General features: G+C 38.9%; 1 protein-coding gene across 7 annotated transcripts in view; it reads left to right on the forward strand.

Annotated features, from left to right (window-relative positions):
- The window catches only part of STS (steroid sulfatase), a 352,626-nt gene that overhangs the window by 297,256 nt on the left and 33,390 nt on the right, over positions 1–21,980 (forward strand). For 3 of the 7 annotated variants that reach the window (XM_063635339.1, XM_063635334.1, XM_063635340.1), the window contains 2 exons: positions 1,924–1,976; positions 2,363–2,548. In XM_063635339.1, the coding sequence (XP_063491409.1) occupies positions 1,924–1,946 (23 nt within the window). In that variant the 3' untranslated portion in view covers positions 1,947–1,976; positions 2,363–2,548. Of the gene's footprint in view, positions 1–1,923; positions 1,977–2,238; positions 2,549–21,980 lie in introns of those variants that run through there. The other 4 variants (XM_063635336.1, XM_063635335.1, XM_055269315.2 and 1 more) reach the window with 3 other exon arrangements.

Raw genomic sequence — 21,980 nt, forward strand, 5'->3', positions numbered from 1 at the left:
CTGAGATCATGCCACTGCACTCCAGCCTGGGCAATAGAACAGGACTTTGTCTCACACACACACACACACACACACACACACACACACAAAGACATTGCTAACTTGTGGTAAGAGACACCCCAGATAATGAAGTCCTTGTCTGTTGTCTCTGACTTTTATTTACTTCTACGAGGACCAGAGAAGGACCCTCATCTCTGAAAACTTCTGTTATGTCCCACAGTCTGGTAAGAAAACCAGCCCTCTGAAGAGGAGGGGATGATACTGATTATTGTTTATTTAATAGTAATTCTGTAATATTAATAATAGAAAACCTTGAACTGTCTCCTCTGGAGATGTGTAATTCATAACCCTGGCATAAAATTGTCATTTTAAAAAAGAATCTTGGCATGAAATCTTTGAGTTTAATTGGAGGGTATTATCAAAAACAAAGGGAATGATAATATACGCCTTGTAACTGACTGAGCCCTTATCCTTGAACTTCTAAGTCTCTTCACCCATCCTCTTCTGTGATATGGTAGGTAGAGTCCATTGTCTTCCATCCTTTAAAATGTATTTCAAGAGATCACATGAAAGGGAAAACTCTTTGTTATTCTCTTTTTCTACTCTGAATAGAAAGCACACACAAGCTTGACCTGGAGCCCAGGAAGGCCGAGAGAAGCCTGTTTTTTTTGTTTGTTTCTGGGCTTCTTGCGTTGGCGTGTGACCCAGGGCATGCAAATAAATCCTTGTGATTCAGTTACTTCTTGTGCATAAAGAAAAAACTGCAATAAATATTCTGAATCCATTTTGGATGTTTTACCGCAAACAGCATTCAAACCCACAACTCCCCTTCCCCTTCTGTCACCACAGCCAGGTAAGTAATAAGAATGCCTGGGGGTTGAGGGGGTGAAACTATGCAAGCTGCAGCCTGTGTTCAAGAAGGCTCCCTGCAACCTCACACCTTAACCACCATGAAAGCTGAGTCATCTCCTTTCTCTGTGACTGAAGCCATCTTTGTACTAGCTTGGGAGTCTTCCTTGCTCTTCCCAGAAAGCCCTACTACGTCATAAGCCTTGTCATACATTCTTTATGCATGTAATGTCATCAGTCTTGACCTCTAAAGCAAAGTTTGGATGTGTGCGTGTTTGGAGGGAGGGGTCCATCCCACCTCTGTGGAATGACTAAAGTGGGTGTTAGGTCCCAGCCCTGAGCAGTACCATAAACAGCCCAATATCATTTGCAGAACAAGCAGAATTTACTCCTTGGAGCAAAATAATGCACTCACCCATCAATATTTGAATGACTGGCTTTTTAATATACTTTCCGGTAGCAGTATATTTTATTTACTGCTGTGTCCATAGACGCCTTCTACATGGAATTTTCTTTTATCTCCACAGCCCAAAGTGATTCTCTTTGCTATAAACTGCCATAGCATTTTGATTGTCAGTCTTTTACACAACTTATTACGTTATTCCTTTTACTAAAGTTATACTACGGTACTCACAAAATGAGTACATGGCAGAGCTTTGGAGGCAGGGTTGCCTGGTCATCATGGGACAGTGCCTTATACAATCTGTGTTCCCTGAATGTGTAAATGAATCCATTTTGAGTGCCAATAGCAAAGACAGGAGAAAAGCACAATGCCATTTATTATGCACCAGGTATCTATACCCACACATTTAAGAGAGTCAGAGAAGCTGCCCTTTGCTCTGCCACTTTCCAATAGAACTGGTGTGCAAAACATGTTGATTTTGGTTCACTAACCCTGGACAAATGCACCTTGAATATGGTTTAACCATGTGTCATATAAAAATAGTTACAAGACTTGCTTTTATTTTTACATAGTATGTGTAGACCAGTTTGCCAAGCTCATTGCATGTAATCATTCAAATGCCTATGATGGTGACACTATAAAGTATATCCTATTTTATCCCCATTGTACAGATGTGAAAACTAAGGATCCATGAAGCTAAGGAGCCCGTTGAAGATGAATGTTGGTAAGCTGGGATGCCAGATATATGAACCCATGTGTTTTGGCTTTAGAATTTATGGACAGTTGCTGTGGCTATAGTACTCTGCTGTATATGAGTTGTGGCAGGCAGACCCTAATTCCCTTCTCTTGAGCATAGGCAGGACCTGAGACTTGCTTCTAACCAGTAGAATATAGCAGAAAAGATGTGATGCTTCCTTTGTGATTATGTTACATAAGGTTGTAACTTTCATATTGCTGGGTGCTTCTCTCCCTCACTGGCACTGGAGAAATCAGCTACCATATTTCAGAGGCCCACATGGCAAGGAAGGGAGGGCCATCTTTGGCCAACAGCCAGCAAGAAACTGAGGCCTTCAGTCCTTCAGTTCACAAGGAATTGAATTCTGCCAACAGTGATGCAAGCTTGGAAGTGGATCCTTCTCCGATTGAGCCACAGATAAGACCACAGCACTGGCTAACACTTTGATTGCTGGTTGCAGTCTTGTGAGACCTGAAGCAGAAAATCTACACAAGCCATACCCAGATTCCTGATCCACAGAAACCGTGAGATAATAAATGTGGGCTGGTTTAAACCACTAAGTTCATGGTAATTTGTTACACATATAGATAAGTAATGCAGGTGGGTTAGTATGATTAGAGAGGGAAGACCAGAGAACAGCTTGATTCTCAGAGCCTTTTATCACTGGCAGCTTTATTAATAATCATTTTTCTTCTCTCTTCCTTCTCAACTCATCTTAGAGTCATGCTCCCTAAGTGACCCTGATCATAAGAATAACCTGGAGTGCTTGTGAAATGTACAGAATTCCTACCTTTACGACTCATTGACTTGGTGGGGGAGGAGCCAAGGAGTCTAGAATTTCACCGAGACTTTCATGACATTCTTTTGCTCAGGCAAAGTTGAGAAGCACTGTCATATAGCTAGGGAGTGAATCTCGACCCTGGTTACATTTTAGACTCCCATACAGTCTGAGGTGCATTGTCTGAGATGAAGCCTGGGGACTGGGATTTTTCTTTCTTTCTTTTTTTTTTTTTTAAAAAATACTCCCCATGTGATTTTAACATGCAGCCAAATTTAAGAACTGCTGATCTTCAGCAAGCCCTTGCAAGAAGATAGCAAATGTCGAGTACTCCATCAAGTATAATGGGGAAGAGGGACAGAGGCCATTAATGTTCTAAGAGATATGTGCTTTCCCACAAGACTGACCTACTCCAAGCAAGATTGTCAGTTCATCTTTTTACGTTAAAGTGATTTATTCTAAAATGTTCCAAAAAGCACACATAATTGCAGGATGTTTAAGATGTTTTTTGAGTATCAAAGTGAATAAAAGCTACCAGTGAATAGAATGGCAGAATTTGGATTATAATATCTAGATTATTCTAGAAACTTGGGTGGAGGATGTAAAGGGTACATATCCTAATGAGGTTGACTATCTAATATGTGGGGCCCAGTATAAAATGAAAACATTGTGCCCCTTATTCAAAAAAACAGCCCAAAGTGCCATTAAAGAAAAGTAAGTATAAAGCATTTACCTCTCTCCTGCAGTCTCTCACTTGGCTTGTCATGGTGTTTTGTATTTGCTATTTAATGTTGTTCTGAGAAAGGGAAAATTAAAATTTTAAATTATTAGTGTGAGTATTACCATTCGTCTTTATATGATGTAATACCAGCTTTAAATGCAAATAGAAGAGCATTTAACTTGTGGACAGAATCACTGAAATTATCTAATTTATGCTTCATGGTGCATACATGCATATGTATTTTGTTCTTACCAAAACAGTGGAAACACTGCACAAAACTAAATCAACTGTTTTTATTTTGCTTCTTTCTATGTGCACATTGTACCTCACTATGATGAGTTACTGGTAAGGAAGGACTTAATGGAAAAGGAATTACAGGCTGCCCTTCCTAGTCTTTGATTCTATGTCATCATTTTTCATCCTAAGGAGTTGACTCGTGCAGGGTAGTAACCCAGGATTTTTTCAGTTTGCATGTTTCTCAGAACGCCTGTGCCTTCTTTCTGAATTTGAAGGAAGTTGTGGTTTCAAGGGAAAGCATGGCCTCGCTCGGCTGTTAGCTCACTCACTTGTAGGTGTCCCATGCTTACGTAATCCTCCTTCTGAATCTTGCTGATCTCCTATGCACTGTGGGTTTACCAGAAGTCTGTGCTCATGGGCCACTGCATATGCTATCCATGAACAGGGCAGTAAGTAAAACCGCCTTTGCAAAAATTGTTACAGTTATTGGGACCTGAGTTTGGAGAATACCATGTTGGGTAGAGAGAAAGGTATAAACGATGTGCTCATCAAATCGTAAGTGAAATGGTAAGTTTTGATTTCCCCCTGTTCCTCCTTTATCAAATAATTCTGAAATCAGTTCCTAAATTGATATCCATGTAGCATCCCAACATTATGACATACGAGGTATGTTTCTTACAGGCTACCTTGGATGTATCTCTTTTGAGGTTCTCTCAAAGGCTTGGAGAAGGGGTAGACACAGATGTTGCTCATCTATCCTATCCCCTTAGCTTCAGTCCATCTCACCAGAAGGGACAAGTTACTGAGCCAAAGCATGGGCTGATTTTTAGGGAAAGGACATCAGTGTAGGTTGGTAGAGTTAAAAGAAATATTTTCTTTTCCTCTTACCCAATTAAAATTTGAAAGATAGTCTTAGTACTTAGCACAAGTGAATTCACTTTGGAAAACGTGAAGGCATTTTGAGCAACAGCAGTAGACTGTGCTGCCCTTGTAAGATACATGTTGACTTACCAGGACCACCAGACCTAAGAGGGCAGGCCCAAATTGCCCTTACATTTTTCTTTGGAACATTTCCTTTAGAAAACTTGTAGCTGTTTTCCTGGTCTCTTTGAAATATATGTAAATCATTTTGAAAGCTCAAGAAGACTCTTTCCAGCATTAGGAACTAGCAGTGTCTTCCTTAAGGACCTGGGAGCCATCCCTTTGAAATGTAAACATCAAGGGAGTTATCACCTCCCGCTCTCAGTCTCTGTAGGAAGGTAGGAGCCTAACTTCAGAAGGGCCTGGTTCCTGGTTGCAAAACCACCTGTGTCATAAAAGTAAGCGGAGTTTATTTTTGCTTTGTAACAAACAAATTAACACGATGGTCACCCCGTTTATAGGGTGAACTGATGGTGAACTATGTGTAATATACAATGTTGTCAAGTCCTCTTACTTGAGGACTAGTTATTGTTTATCTTGGGAATGTATATGTAAGGGGGTTATATTTGCTTGGTTCTACAGAGTGAGATTTCTTTCTATCTTCACAATCTCCAAGAGATTGTGGAATGTGATGTCCATTACATTTTGATTTAATGCATAGTCAATAATGAAATTGTTTTCTTCCTCTTCTTCCTTTGTGAAGACATTTTCTGGATTGGGAGATAATTTTTTTTTTCTTTTTTTTTTTTTTTTTTTTTTGAGACGGAGTCTCGCTCTGTCGCCCAGGCTGGAGTGCAGTGGCGCAGTCTCGGCTCACTGCAAGCTCCGCCTTGTATTGGGAGAAAATTTTGTTTTTTTAAATTAAATTTCCACAACAACACTCATGAGCATATCTTTTCTGCTTCTAAAGGAGACACCTCAATACACCTTAACATCATGAGATATTTTGGTGGCTGGATCTCCTAATACCTTGGGTGTCTTGGTGGTTGGATCACCTAACATCTTGGGTGTTTTGGTGCCTGGATCTCCTTCCCTCCACCTTCCAGGCATACCCAGCCTGGCACCAATGAGTAAAACAGAACTACTCACTGCCCAAATGAGACACAAAAACATTGCTTCCTCTGTGTGTTCCAGTGACTGTCACACAAGTCCAACATCACAAGTCAGGAGACATGAGCCCTTAAGGGAGGTCTAGCCAGATATTTACTCCCAGGCTCAGCGAGTTGAAGTTTAACATCCTCATTTTTTATAGTCCTGGAATGATCAAGTGTGATCTTGTGAGACTGTCTTTAGTTTCAGTGAGTAAAAGGGCATCTGGTGATCCTCTCCCATCTTTTCATATATTAGGTTAATATGTGGAAACAACAGGTTGCAGCAGAGAAAGAGGTTTAATCATAGAGCTACCAAATGAGGAGACTAGAGGAAACCTCAAATCCATCTCTCCGAGGAGTTTGGGTCCAGGGTTTATAAGGGTTTTGGAGTGGGTGGAAGTGTGGAAATCATTGACGGATGGAAGAGTGTAGAGTGAAGACATGGATCAGGGAGATGAAGAAGCTATGTTCTCATGCTGATCCCATTTCTTTGTGTGTGTTTGTGTGTGGGGGGGTGTCTTCAAACTGGTTGGTATCAGCTGTTTTGCTGGAACTTAAGATCTGAAAAAAGTCTTAAGCAATTCTTAAACAAAAACTCTTCTAATTCTAACATCAGAGAGCCTATGTATAAGAACAATGGGGATTCAAATTGATTCTTAAACAAATCCTTATGATTCTAGTGTCAAAAATCCTATCTGTAGGAACAATGGGGGTGCAAATGGTCAGTATCTGCTATGTGACTTTCAGTTACAAGGAAGGGGGTCAAAGTGCAGCCTGATTAATGCTTAATTATGGCTGTATTTCTATCCAGAATTCTTAATCCTGTGAGGGTGATTTCAAAACATATCATTCTTCTGTAATGCTGTAATGCTTCACTTAGAGTTTCGTACTCAAGACTGAAGATGCACAAAGCCAGTGGCCAGACCACACAGGGCGATAGAACTTTGCCCTCCAGTCTTTGCAGGAATCTGCCTAGAATGATCAAGATTGGGTTAGCGATTGTCAGCTTCCCAAATATTTGCCCGTCTTTCAACTTAGGAGGAACCAGAGAAAGACAAATATGCTCCCCCACATAATCACATGAGATGCTGTGCTTTTAAGTAGCCCACTGGCAGCTCCCCTGATGCCAACCACCTCCCCTTGGGCCATACCTGAAGTCTTCCCTTTTCCACTATAAAGCTTTCTTATTTCTCCACCTGCCACTGAGTCTGTGCCAAACACAGTTGCTAGCGGTGGACTCCCTTGCGAAAGCAGATTTAGTCCTAGGACTAAGAAGCCTAAATATACCCCTAAGCTTTTCATTTAAATAGCGATTGCATTTCTGCAAGGCTTGGATTCTTTATCGTTCAGCTTTCTTGCACAGGACAATGAAGATATGTTCTAGATATAGGAGGCAAACAAGTTCCTTTTTCTTAGACATGGTTTTAAAGAACAAGGGTGACCTACTTTCAGAAACTTTACGAAGTATGCATATGTGCATGTCTTTTTTGCATGTGTAGATTTAGGTGTTTAGAAGCCTTAACGATCCCAGTTTTAAAAGCAAGGGGATGCCTGGGAAACTAGCCCATATCTGGCACTGGATAAAGAAGCAATCAGCTGTCTTAGTTTGCCTTCTTTTTTTTTTTTATTATATTTTAAGTTTTAGGGTACATGTGCATAATGTGCAGGTTTGTTATATATGTATACATGTGCCATATTGGTGTGCTGCACCCATTAACTCGTCATTTAACATTAGGTATTATCTCCTAATGCTGTCCCTCCCCCCTCCCCCCACCCACAACAGGCCCCGGTGTGTGATGTTCCCCTTCCTGTGTCCATGTGTTCTCATTGTTCAATTCCCACCTATGAGTGAGAACATGTGGTGTTTGGTTTTTTGTCCTTGCGATAGTTTGCTGAGAATGATGGTTTCCAGCTTCATCCATGTCCCTACAAAGGACATGAACTCATCATTTTTTATGGCTGCATAGTATTCCATGGTGTATGTGTGCCACATTTTCTTAATCCAGTCTATCATTGTTGGACATTTGGGTTGGTTCCAAGTCTTTGCTATTGTGAATAGTGCCACAATAAACATACATGCACGTGTGTCTTTATAGCAGCATGATTTATAATCCTTTGGGTATATACCCAGTAATGGGATGGCTGGGTCAAATGGTATTTCTAGTTCTAGATCCCTGAGGAATCACCACACTGACTTCCACAATGGTTGAACTAGCTTACAGTCCCACCAACAGTGTAAAAGTATTCCTATTTCTCCACATCCTCTCCAGCAACTGTTGTTTCCTAACTTTCTGATTGCCATTCTAACTGGTGTGAGATGGTATCTCACTGTGGTTTTAATTTGCATTTCTCTGATGGCCAGTGATGATGAGCATTTTTTCATGTGTCTGTTGGCTGCATAAATGTCTTCTTTTGAGAAGAGTCTGTTCATATCCTTCACTCACTTGTTGATGGGGCTGTTTGTTTTTTTCTTGTAAATTTGTTTGAGTTCATTGTAGATTCTAGATCTTCAAGGAGAACTGCAAACCACTGCTCAATGAAATAAAAGAGGATACAAACAAATGGAAGAACATTCCATGCTCATGGGTAGGAAGAATCAATATCATGAAAATGGCCATACTGCCCAAGGTAATTTATAGATTCAATGCCATCCCCATCAAGCTACCAATGACTTTCTTCACCGAATTGGAAAAAACTACTTTAAAGTTCATATGGAACCAAAAAAGAGCCTGCATTGCCAAGTCAATCCAAAGCCAAAAGAACAAAGCTGGAGGCATCACACTACCTGACTTCAAACTATACTACAAGGCTACAGTAACCAAAACAGCATGGTACTGGTACCAAAACAGAGATATAGATCAATGGAACAGAACAGAGCCCTCAGAAATAACACCACCTATCTACAACTATCCGATCTTTGACAAACCTGACAAAAACAAGAAATGGGGAAAGGATTCCCTATTTAATAAATGGTAATGGGAAAACTGGCTAGCCATATGTAGAAAGCTGAAACTGGATCCCTTCCCTACACCTTATACAAAAATTAATTCAAGATGGATTAAAGACTCACATGTTAGACCTAAAACCATAAAAACCCTAGAAGAAAACCTAGGCAATACCATTCAGGACATAGGCATGGGCAAGGACTTCATGTCTAAAACACCAAAAGCAATGGCAACAACAGCCAAAATTGACAAATGGGATCTAATTAAACTAAAGAGCTTCTGCATAGCAAAAGAAACTACCATCAGAGTGAACAGGCAACCTACAGAATGGGAGAAAATTTTTGCAATCTACTCATCTGACAAAGGGCTAATATTTAGTTTGCCTTCTAACCTTCAGAACCCTGCCAATTCTGAGAGTATCATTACTATTATTTTTTTTACAGCAATATCCCCTGTGCACAATGCACCCTTGCAGGAGTTCTGCCTGACTGTGGCCCATGCATAGTGCTCAGTGGAGACTGAAATATTTCTTCTGCTAGGCTTTGTTCTGCAGATGCATTTGCAGTGAGCTAGAATATGCTTGCCTGCCTTGGGAAGCTTTGAGACAACAATAGCGTGAAACCAATCACAGTAATTATCACATTAACTCATGTCATTTTGTTCAAATACTTTCAACCTTTAAAATGTGGGAGCTAAGCTCTAAGATCCAATGCTCTCTCTAGCATCCTGATGCTTGTATAGCGTACATTTAGTTAAAAGCAAACTCATTTTGAGGTTATAATTAGCAAGAACAATTTACAATCTGCAAGGTCAGGTTCTATTCATGGACTTAACTCCCTTTTCTTGCCTGTCTCTAAAAATCCAGGCCACTGTATTCCACTAGCAATCGCTATTGTTATTTTCTGCACCTAATAATTAAATTTAATTAATTAACCTGGATATTCTGCAGTATTTTTTTTGGTCATCAATTTTACATTCACCAGTGCATAGGAAAAAATTGCAGCCCTGAAAAACCTTGTGCAGGACCCTGGATTTAATATTCTTTTAAAATTTCATTTGTTCCCCCTGTGGAGTTAGAAGTTGTGCACTCTCCTTTTATTTTATATGCACATTTGTGCACTCTGCTTTTATCTTAATAGGCACATTTAGCTTAATAAGTCTGAAATGAATCAAGGTTTACTTTTTAAAATAGAAATAATCAACGGCTCCAGCTTTATTTATTGAAAAGACCATCTTTCCAGCACTGAAATTGCAATGACATTTTTGCCCTAAGTCATGTGTGAGTCTCTTTCTGGACTCTCCAGTCTATTTTGTTTGTCTGTGCATGTGTCGTGACCACACCATCTTAATTACTATAGTGTCATATTGAGAAAGTGAATATCAAATGCACCATGTCCAGATTATATACAAAAATAGAACTCTGACCAGCCTAGCAGTCCAAGCACAGCCTCTGCAGCTACTGACCCAGAATGATCAGGATCTGGTCAATTTCTGCTAATTTCCCTAGTTTTTGCCTTTTCTTCCAACATCAGATCCAACCAGGGAAAATCAAATATGTTTTGCAAGCCAACCACCTAAAGCATGCTGCTTTTACTTAGTCTGACTACAGTTTTCTCACACCACTAACCTCCAGTCTTCACACCTAAAGCCTTTCCTTGTTCTCTTTTACGGTAAAGCTGCACCATTACTCCTGCCTGCATGTAAGTTCTGGCCAAAGATTGGTGGCTGACTCCCTTCCCATAGCAAGCTTTGAATAAAGAGTTCCTGTTCTCATTTGGGTTAGGAGGGTCTTTGTTTACTTCCACCGTTATGTCTCAAAATGTGGAATGTTAAGTCTTCCAACTTCTTTAATAATGTCTTGGCTATGCTGGGTCCTTTGAATTTCTAAAATTTTAGAACAAGCTTCTCAATTTCCAGAAAAGTCTGCTTGTTTTTTTGATTGGGCTTGAATTCAATTTATACACCAGTTTGGGAACGGTAGAAATCTTAGTAATACTGAGTCTTCCAATCTGTAAAAATGGTCTATATTTCCACTTATTTATGCCTTTAACGAATTTCTCTCAGCAAAGTTTTGTAACTTTCAGTGTAGAAATTTTATACATGTTCTTGCAAATTTATTTTTAGTTATTTTATGCTTTTTGTTGATTTTATTTTATCAGTATTATTTTTATTTTGTTTTATTTTCGTTTTAGTTTTTGAGACAGCGTTTCACTCTGTCGCCCAGGCTGGAGTGCAGTGGTGTGATCTCAGCTCACTGCAACCTCTGCCCCCCAGGTTTAAGCAATTCTCCTGCCTCAGCCTCCCGAGTAGCTGGGATTACAGGTGCATGCCACCACACCCAGTTAATTTTTTTGTATTTTTAGTAGAGACAGGGTTTCACCATGTTGGCCAGGCTGGTCTCGAACTCCTGACCTCAGGTGATCTGCCTGCCTCGGCCTACCAAAGTTCTGAGATTACAGGTGTGAGTCACCATGCCCAGCCTTTGTTGCTTTCATAAATTGCATTTATTTTTTCCTTACTTTTCAAAATTAATTGATTCTCTAATGATTTCTTGTGAATGTTATGATTGTGTTGGTGTGGCGGGGTGGAGAGAGAGAAAGAACATATTCTCATGTTCTTTGGAACTTGATTTGTAGAAGTTCTTTGAACTCTGTTTAAAATGATTTTTTTTATTAAGGATTTGTTCTTGCTTCTACCAGGAACCTCTTGGTACTTACAAATTTGGAGGCATTGTAAAGAAATTGTAACTTGGCCACTCTGATGGAGTAGTTTCTGATCACTAACTTACCATGGTGGTTGTAATTGTTTGGGAATCTTAGCTTTATGCAAGAATTTCAAACTGCACGTCCATTTTTCAGGCCAAAACCTTGGACTTAAGTCCTCAGCACAGAGACCCTTAAATGAGAGACTTAATGGTAGTCAGGATTTGGAACACTACTTTAGGGCAAGAACTTGATTCTTAATTAACCATCAGATCAGATTTACTTAAAAAATAAAATAATAGTTACGTTTTACCTGTTATTTTAGAGGTTCCATCCTGGAAAAACAGTTGCTGCAACATGAAGTCCGACATAATGCTAGCAATGGAGCCTCTAGACTTTAAATCATATTCTTCAATTAGTATTCCCCAAAGTCACAATTAGGTAAGAGAGTATCATGCAGTTACTGAATTTTTTCCCTATAATTTCTACTTTATTCTTTAACACTGGAGCATAAAATGCAAAGAAGTAGTCGTACCCCAAACCAAAGAAGGATGTTTATGAAACTGAAGGAAAACTTACTGCGTGAGTCAGCTCCTCTGAAGAAGATTACTTGAATTTGTCTACTAATGTAGGTGACAAAAAAATCCTTTATTCTTACCTGTGCAGTTAAAGTTAAGCAGAAAAGACCTCACTAAATTATTTGTGCAAAAAGAGCTATGCATATCTCATAGATTAAAATTTATAGAGCCTTCTGACTTTAAAATTTCATTGCAAATACACAGAGATACACAAAAAAGTTATTCTTAATTTAGTGTTTTATGAAAATTCAACAGCATCATTCTTTAAGGAAGACAAGGGTATCTTTATAGCCCACTAGTTCCCTCTCTGCATTTCAATAATGGTGATGATTAATCCGATAGCTCAGTACATTACCTCTTCAATGAGTAGTATCAGTGCAGTGCTATAAATCAGATTTTAATATTTTTATTTTCCATTCACTAGCTCTTCAAATATTTCTGACTTACGATAAGCCCTTTGTCTGTATTTTTCTTCAATGTCTCTATTAAATCTTTGCCATGACTTATCAACGTGAAAAATGTTGGAGAAGTTGATTTTGGGTATGATGGCATCATTAGCAATGTGGACATACAAATCTTCATGTTATTCTATTCCTTCCCTCCCTTCCTTTCTCCCTCCCTTTCTCCTTCTCTTCCTCTCTTGCTCCCTCCCTTTCTTCCTTCCTTCTTTCTTTCTATCCTTCCTTTCTTGATTCAATAGAAGATAAGTCCCACTCATTGGGTAACTCTAAATTTATAGTGGTTTTGGTACCCTGTTAAATAGGGTAAGGCTCCCATCCAGCCTTGTCAAGACTGCTTTATTTGGCTTTGTTCCATGGTGAAAGTCTGTATATAAATCTTGGTTAGCTACCTCAATCTTATGTTTCTTGGGCTGAAATTGCTCTGCGTGTTGTATGAATACACAATGGGCACAAATAAATTTTTTCCAACGCACACGCCAGTATGACCCACTGACTTCAAGGGGCATGAACACAGGAGTGTACATTCTCAGCAAATATACATGTGGCACGTGGTAGCTGCTCAAATAAATATTTGTGCAATGGATAGATGTGATGTCGAATAGCCATGGATTTCAGGTCCTCACATAAATAATTTTTGCCTCCTAACTCGAGAAAAGAGAGGACACTTCTCCATGGCTGGTGTGTCTTTCCAATAGTGTGTGCAGTCTGTGTAGCTTCTCTTGCTGTTCACTTACTTCTGGACCCCCATGAGGAGTGGAATGACTTACCTTTGTTTTAAGGAGAAACAGGGCATGCTTCTTCCCTTTCTACTGGGAGTCAGCAGCTCCACAGAGAGCAGCCATTCTTCTCTTTCAGTATTGTGAGTCTCAAGAGGGCAGTCTTACTATGGAAGTCTGCCTCAGCCCTATGCTGGCTGAGACTCACTGGAGGGGAAGGATTTGGGGGTCAGGACTAGATTGCCTCCAGACAAAAGTGACATTCTTCAAGATCTGCCATATCGACCATCAAGGTGACATTTTGATGTCCGTAAACCTTACATATTTTTTACTTAATTAGCTCAGAACTTTCATGAGCCCCACTGGCACTCAAACATGACTTATTTCATGTATTGTCTTAAGCATCCTCTGCTAGGTACATTCAAGCAGAACAGTGGTGTGATTTTCGTCCGTAAAACAATATATGTGTACACACACACCACATAGTTATGTGTTTATGTGTGTATGCACATAAGCAATGGGTATTTGTGTATTTCACCTCTAATTTTCCAATGCCCATATTATAACGTCTAGCCCACAAAAAATGTATTGATATGGTACCAGATATAAAACTCTTATTTACGTCTTCTTTACAAGAGTAAGTAGTTCTTTGTTTCTTTTTTCTTCTTCCAACCCAACTATAACCTTGAGGCTGCTTTCTTTCTTTTAATTTTGTTACATTTATTATGCATGAATCACATCTTTATGATTCAGTAAGCCTTAGAGTTGAGAGTAAATTATATAAACTTTCATGAGTGACAAAAATATTGTGTATGTCGGTCAAAATGTCACTTATCTAAATAAAACATGACACTCAAATTATGTTACAGAGAGGGTCGTAGGCCAATAGCTCAAATGGAAACATAATTTATTTAATAGAATTGACTGTGATTGTGAGTAAACTTTATAATCTGCAGCTCCATGCTATTTGGGTTGAAGTATCTTTCTGGAAATGTTTGAAATTAGGCAAGTGTGGGTTCAACAGTACCACATTATTGTAATTCTGGGATATTTACTTCAGATTAATAATTCTATGATTGCTGAGGTTCATAGATGGTAAATATTAAATAATTTTATTTTTATTCTTAATATCTGAGAGTTAGCTAACTTCTTATTAAGAATTTTGGAAATAATTTGCATAGACTGTGTTACAGAGCAGTGAGTTAATTGCTGCTTCTCTTTTGAAAATTTCTGTTGTACATATTTCTCATTATGAATGTTCTTCAAGTTTGGATTTCCTTTCATAGAAACACTATAAGACTTCAGTTACTTAAAATGACCTTGCAAAGAAAAAGAGACAGCAGAATAGTGACCTGCTTACAATGATAGTCTCCACACCTCAAATCACATGGATGAATATTGATTCCCAAAAGTAGAATTCTGTGAAACTGTTAACCCTCTGAAACCTATACTCATGAAAAGATGCCATGCCAACAGGAATCCAGAAGACAATGGTAGCTTTGCTTTTATTGCGATTTTATTTTTAACTTTAGTGTAACAATCAACTTCCCAACCACAATCCTCTTAAAGTGAGATAAAATTAATTTTTAATGACTAACAGCACATCTAATTGGGCGGAAGTGGAACAAAACCCAGGGTCAGCTCATTGGCTGTGACCCAGAGCTCCGCTTAAGACATGCATGGTCTTAGAGACCCATCATTTGCCTTGAGAAAATGAAGTGGCTTAATTATTTTCCCTAAATAAATAGTGTCTGGCATTGAGTTAGGCCTTATGACTGTCTGACAAATATTGAATGGCTCTGCTCAAGGAATTATAAATAAAAAATGAAAATTTACCTGTGTCTATATATTCATTCTATCTATCTATCTATCTATCTATCTATCTATCTATCTATCTATCTGTCTATCTATCTATCTGATATGGTTTGGTTCTGTGTCCCCACCCAAATCTCATCTTGAATTGTACTCCCATAATTCCCATGTGTTGTGAGAGGGACCTGGTGGGAGATAATTTGAATCATGGGGGTGGTTTCTCCCATACTGTTCTCATAGTAGTGAATAAGTCTCACAAGATCTGATGGGTTTATCAGGGGTTTCTGCTTTTGCATCTTCCTCATTTTCTCTTGCCACCACCATGTAAGAAGTGCCTTTTGCCTCCCACCATGATTCTGAAGCCTCCCTAGCTATGTGGAACTGTAAGTCAATTAAACCTCTTTTTCTTCCCAGTCTCGGGTATGTCTTTATCCACAACGTGAAAACAGACTAATATACCATCCTATCATCTGTCTATCTATCCATCTATCTATCTATCTTATCATCTATCCATCTATCTGTTGTCTATCAATCTATTGATTTTATCATCTATCTGTGTATCTACCTATCATCTGTTTATCTGTGTATCTTCTATCAATCTGTAATAATAGAAAATGTCAGGCCGGGCACTGTGGCTCACACCCGTAATTCTAGCACTTTGGGAGGCTGAGACGGGTGGATCACCTGAGGTCAGGAGTTCACCTGAGGCTAGGCTTGGCCAACACGGTGAAACCGTGTCTCTACTAAAATACAAAAATTAGCAAGGCATGATGGTGGGTGCCTGTAATCCCAGCTACTCAGAAGGCTTAGATGGGAGAATCGCTTGAACCTGGGAGATGGTGGTTGCAGTGAGCCAAGATAGCACCACTGCACTCCAGCCTGGGTGGCTGAGTGAGACTCCATCTCACAAAATAATAATAATAATAGAAAATTTCAGACACAGTTGAATTTTTTGGTACCTTTTCCCCACTTATTTCCATACTGTCTTCTCCCCCTGAGCCCCCAAAATCTGGACCATAAATTTGGTATTTAGTTTTCATCCATGTTTTAAAATTGTTGCTGTGTATTAGCTATTTAGAACCTACATGCAGACATGTTTTGCCTGATTTCAAAACTGTAATAATGTAAAGTATTTATGTAAATAAATGCAATTATATTGTGCATATCCTCCTGGTACTTGCCATTCTCTGTTGCTTTCAATTTGTTTGATTTTTTTTGTGTTAATATATCTCTAGTTGACTCATTTGTTCTACTGTACATGTTTTTATTGTGTGGCTGTAAAACACATGGTTTTGCTTCTCTGTTGATGAAAACTTAAGTTGTTTCCAATTTTTTGCTGTTATAGAAAATGCCTCAAGGAACATTCCTGTACATGTCATTTTGAACACCAATATGAGAACTTCTTCAGCATATATAATTAGGAATGAAATTGCTGGCTCAGAGGGCAGGTATATTTATTTAGTATTGCTTACCAATATGGGGTTTGAAATAATTTACCTGCTGACAATTTAAATTGAAGACTTTTAAATGTTTGCTAATCTGATTGTTATGATGTAATAACATATCATACTTATTTTTTTATTTTTTATTTTTTTTTGGGGGGAAAGACAGAAAAACCTCGCCAGGTTACCCCGGCCGGTCTTGAACTCCTGACCTCAAGTGATCCTCACACCTCCACCTCCCAGAGCTCACTTATTGTTTTTATTTGCATTCCTCTCGTTGCCAGTGTAGTCAAATATCATTTTATATGCTTATTGGTCATTTGGATTTTCTGAGAATTTCCTGTTCAGATTATTTGACCATTTTTTCTCTAACAGATTTATAGAAATTTACACACACAAACACACACATATATATGTATATTATGAATATAAAATTTTTCGTATTATATAGATACATACATATATTATTGATATAAAACATTTGTCAATTACATGCACAAAACCCCCTGATAACAATGATGGCTTATATTTTTGTGTCTTGTTTTTGTTGTTTGTCAAAGTGGTGGCTAAACAATTTACTGTATAACTTTTAAGGCTACCAAAATATCAATCATTTCCGTGTGTATGAGAGAGACAGAGAGAGAGAGAGGGAGAGAGAGAGACAGGGTCTTACCCTGTTGGTCAGGCTGGTGTGCAGTGGCATAATCATATGGTCATAGCTCACTGCAGCCTTAGCATCCTGGGCTCAAGCAATTTCCTGCCTTATCTGCCCAAGTATCTGGGACTACAGGTGCACACTGTACCATGCCTGGACTAGATTCGTGTTCTTTATGTCTAGCTAAGAAAACTTTTACTGTTCAAAGTCATAACATTTTAATCTATTTTACTCAGGTACAATTAATTATATATATCTTTTCAAAATAGCCTTCCTGTAAAGTCATCTGCTTCTGAACTCTAATAGTTATCAAGTCAGGTATTTAGGCTGCAAGAAGTGTTATCATAGCTGAGGAATAGAAAATAAAATGTATATACCATGCTCAGGCTTAATTGCTAATAAAAAGTAAAGATAATCACCTTAATTCTAAGATATCTTTAACAACCTGAACAGGAACAGGAACAGAGGTAAAACAAAATCACCTTTGTTGAACTCTTGTTGGTATCAGCCACGTTTCATTATGCAAACAATTAGAACTCCACGGCAACGACTATTTGAGCTAATTCCCAGTACAGATCCCTCTTGTTTAAGGGTTTAGGACATTCATACCAAGCCTAGCTGGGGCCTCTCTTAAATCATTTTACTCTTATTTCTACTAAAGTTCCCATGCGATAATACATCTTGGTTCCTATGTACATAACTAACCAGCTGAGGTGGGCTGAGCTATACAAAAGCCCCCATAAATAAACTCGATTTCTTTTGATGGCTAGTCTGCAAGCTGACATTTTGTTTCATAAATTATTCTGTATCATCATTTTGAATCAGTTTCCCAGGGCTTGATCAATGCTGGGTAAACAGATAAAAATTGTATTTTGGGACAGGTTCAGACTGTATTGATCTGAGAGCAGAGGTGACAGTATTCATCAGTGTAGGCTGTAGCCTTTTTGCCATCACAATAATTTGGCAGAACCCGATGCAAGTATTATGTGGTTAAAAGACACTCAGTTAACTGCCCAGATAATTCTTATAATGCCTTGGAAGAGACCCACATAACTTGCAACAGCTAATTTTGTGTGTCAGCTGGGCTGGATCAGAGGATTCCCAGGTATCTGGTTAAACGTGATTTCCAGGTGTGTTTGTGAGGCTGTTCGGAATGAGATTAGCATTTGAATTGGTGGATGGTACAGGCAAAGAGTTTGCCCTCTGCAGTGTGGGTGAGCATCACCCAATGTGTTGAGGCTCTCAATAGAACAAAAGGCAGAAGAAGGAGGAATTCACCTTTCTCCTTTTTTCTCTTGCCCTACCGCTTGAGCTGAGACATCTCATATTCTGCTGCCTTGGATAGGGGTTAACACTATCAGCTCCCTAGTTCTTGGGCTTTCAGATTCAGACTGAATGATACTACTGGACTTATTGGGTCTTCGGGTTGTAGATGGCAAATCATGGGACTTTTCAGCCTCCACAATTTCATGAGCCAGTTTCTTAGAATCTCTCTCTTCCTATCTATCTATCTATCTATCTATCTATCTATCTATCTATCTATCTATCTATCTATCATCTATCTATCTATCCCATCCGTCTGTCCGTCCGTCTATCTATCTATCTATCTATCTATCTATCTATCTATCTATCTATCTATCTCCATCTCTCCAGTTGGAAAACCAGTCTCCAATTGGCTCCGTTTCTCTGCAGAAGCCTGACTAATACTTTATTCTACCCATGCAGTGGCTTGTAGCCAGTCTGGAAAATCTGAAAAAAAAAAAAAAAAAAAAAAAAAAAAAAAAAAAATTCAAATAATTATAGACCTACCTGATTAATGCATACGCTTTAGTTCTCTCTTAGCACAGATGCTTGGTGCATTGATCCTAGCCCTCTGTGTAGGTTATGGCATCCTAGCTAGACTGGCATGGACCCATAAGTAGTTAGAGGTGAGGAAAAGCTGCAGGTAACCAGTACAGTGTCTACTACAGGTTAGGGCTTTAGTTAAGTCAGGGTCCCAAAAGGTGGCTCCTAAACTGGGATCTCAGAGTGGGGAAGCCAGCAAAGGAGTGAGAAAGCTGGATAGAAAAAGGGAGAAAGTCAAATAGAGTGTGATTCCTGCAAAGTCCCAGGCTCAGTCTGATCTCTGGGGATCACTGAGGCTTACACAACGTCTTAGAGGATTTCTGTTCGTTGTTGTTAGTTTGTTTGTTTTGCCTGGAGGTAAGGGAGCTGGGCATTCCTATCTACCCCCATTCAATCATCGACTACGTTGGCTGCAGTTTGGGGCTTTGGTGAGCGAGAGGATGGAGATGCAGAATGAGAAGTGATATTAACTACTGGCATTTCTCCATGCTCCAGCAACCCAAGGACAGCAGGTCCCCTGATAAAAGTGCTAGAAGAAAGCACTCAGCAGCGAGAGGTTGCCACACAGAATAGGTAAAAGGGAGCTGCTGAGAATTTGGCAGAGCAGCAACTTTAGCTACAGTGGTCCCTCAATATTTGCTGAACTAAAACCCCATTTGCCTGTAGACTCTGCAATGATTAAATCCGTAGCAAACTGATGACTCAAAAAAAAAGAAATGCGCCAGAAATCCATCTTCATCTTGAATGTATTCCTTGCCAAAAAATAATATAATTGTTGATGGCTTTTTTCACAAATCATCCTTGAAGAAAATTGTCTAATCACAAAATAGCCTTTTAAAAACAGATTCTGGGCTGGGCACGGTGGCTCATGCCTGTAATCCCAGCACTTTGGGAGGCCGAGGCAGGTGGATCACCTGAGGTCAGGAGTTCGAGATCAGCCTGACCAACATGGTGAAACCTCGTCTCTACTAATAATACAAAAATTAGCCGGGCGTGGTGGCGAGCGCCTGTAATCCCAGCTACTCAGGAGGCTGAGGCTGAGGCAGGAGAATCGCTTGAACCCTAGGAGGTGGAGGTTGCAGTGAGCCGAGATCACGCCATTGCACTGCAGCCTGGGCTACAAGAGCGAAACTCCATCTCCAAAAAGAAAAGAAACAGATTCTGTCAGCCACGTGTGGCTGGTCGAATCTGGAGTTTGTAGGAGAGAAATTGGTTGATCAGAAAAGACAGAGGGGACTTAATTTGAGGGTAAATTATTGAAGAGATTTATGTAGTGACAGAAATGGTTATAACTTGGAAAGCAGCCAGAAAAAGCTGAATCATGGGGATTAAAGAAGGATCGATACTCCCTCAAATGGGTTGTCTGCGAACAAAACGATAGTCAGTGAAGCACGTGACAGCGTTTCAATTTGAAAAGTATTCATCAGTGCAATATTTTTCCCTGATACAAAGTTTTAATAAATGATTTTTCAGTCATAAACTTGGATGTTTTTTGTCGCCTTGATGTTCTTTTGTATTCCTTTTTTTTTTTTTTTTTGACAGAACAGGAACTGTTTTCCCAGTTAGATACAAGTGCTATTCTATTTCCAGAACTTTATTACTTGTTCACTGCTTGTCATCATTTGCCACCGTAGGATAGCAAGTAGCCAATTACAGCTCAGAAACCAAATTCTGTCCATCGCCTGCTTTTGTAAATAAAGTTTTATTGGAACACAACAATGCCCATTCATTTATGTATTGCCTATGGCTGCAATTTCATTCTACTTTGTGCTACAAGAGCAGCGCTGAGTAGTTGTGACCAAGACCATATGTCCCACAAAGCCTGAAATCCTTAGTATTGGCTCTTTATAGAAGTTTGCTGACTCCTGCATTAGGATGTGGATGAATGCCAAAACCTACAGCACCTCTTTCCTTCCTCATCTGCTTTATAAAAAAATCAGAGGCCTCTGAGCACATCCTTCAAAATCCCGGGAGAAGATAAGAGGTCAGAATTTATCTCAGGAAAGACAACATATCCTATTGCCTAATGTTTTCATTAAAAGTCTCTGAAATACAGAGTGAAAAAAGAATGGAGAGGAAACACACCAGCTCTCATCAGTGATTCATCTCTGGGAAGTAAATTAATAGCTGTATTTTTTTGTTCTTTGCACATTTATATATTTTTTGCATTTTAACAATAAGCATGGAAGTATACCTTCTATAATAAAAGTATTTTTTAAAAAACCCTACGAACTTGTAAAAAATATCAGAGCATTCCTTCTCTGTAATCAATAGGTGATGGGGTTGGATCTTGGACATAAATCAATTTCTAATGAGCATCTTCAGTGCCAAGAAAGTTTTACTTATTCCTCCACGAGCATGACAATAATTTTCTGGAATAAATATCACCATTCTTACTTTGAAAGGCTGGAGTGATTTATCCAGCACTGCTGTGTTTGCTAGAGAAGGAGAAAGAGTTGGGTGCACGGCCAACTTTAATGCTTGTGGTCTTTGCAGTATATCGCATATATAAAAATTATCAAGTACTGAATGAATTCAAAGCTTTATGAGGTGTGTGCTAATAATTAACCAAATAATATATTCCCTGCACAATAAGAGCACAACAGGGTGTTACTATTGGGACACTGCCTATTGCCAGAAAAAATATATAATGTATTTATTGCATGCACACACATATGTGTATATATATATATATATACACATATATATAAATATATCCCAAATAAATATGCTAACAAATAATAAATCATGGAGTAATTAAAGTAATTTTAGAGTGATAATCTCCATTACAAATGTACCTATTAGGTATGCATTAATATTCATAAGTAAATAATAAGAGGTTTTAAAAATAGACATTTGATTATGGGCTGTATTTTCAAAAGTACGTTAAGTTAGGTCAAGTGCTGGTCTCATGTGCTTAAAATAGGGTTGAAAGAGTAGTTCTATGATTTTATTGTGTTCAAGGCTACCTTTGTGGGCTGTCGTCTGATAAATGGCTCCATATATTTGGACAATGCAGCTGACCTGACTTGTTTTTGTACCACAGGACTTTTCAGAGCCTTTATCAAATTGTTGTTCTTTGTGAATA

Source organism: Symphalangus syndactylus, chromosome X (genome assembly GCF_028878055.3).
Source record: "Symphalangus syndactylus isolate Jambi chromosome X, NHGRI_mSymSyn1-v2.1_pri, whole genome shotgun sequence".
NCBI classification, from domain to species: Eukaryota; Metazoa; Chordata; class Mammalia; order Primates; family Hylobatidae; genus Symphalangus; species Symphalangus syndactylus.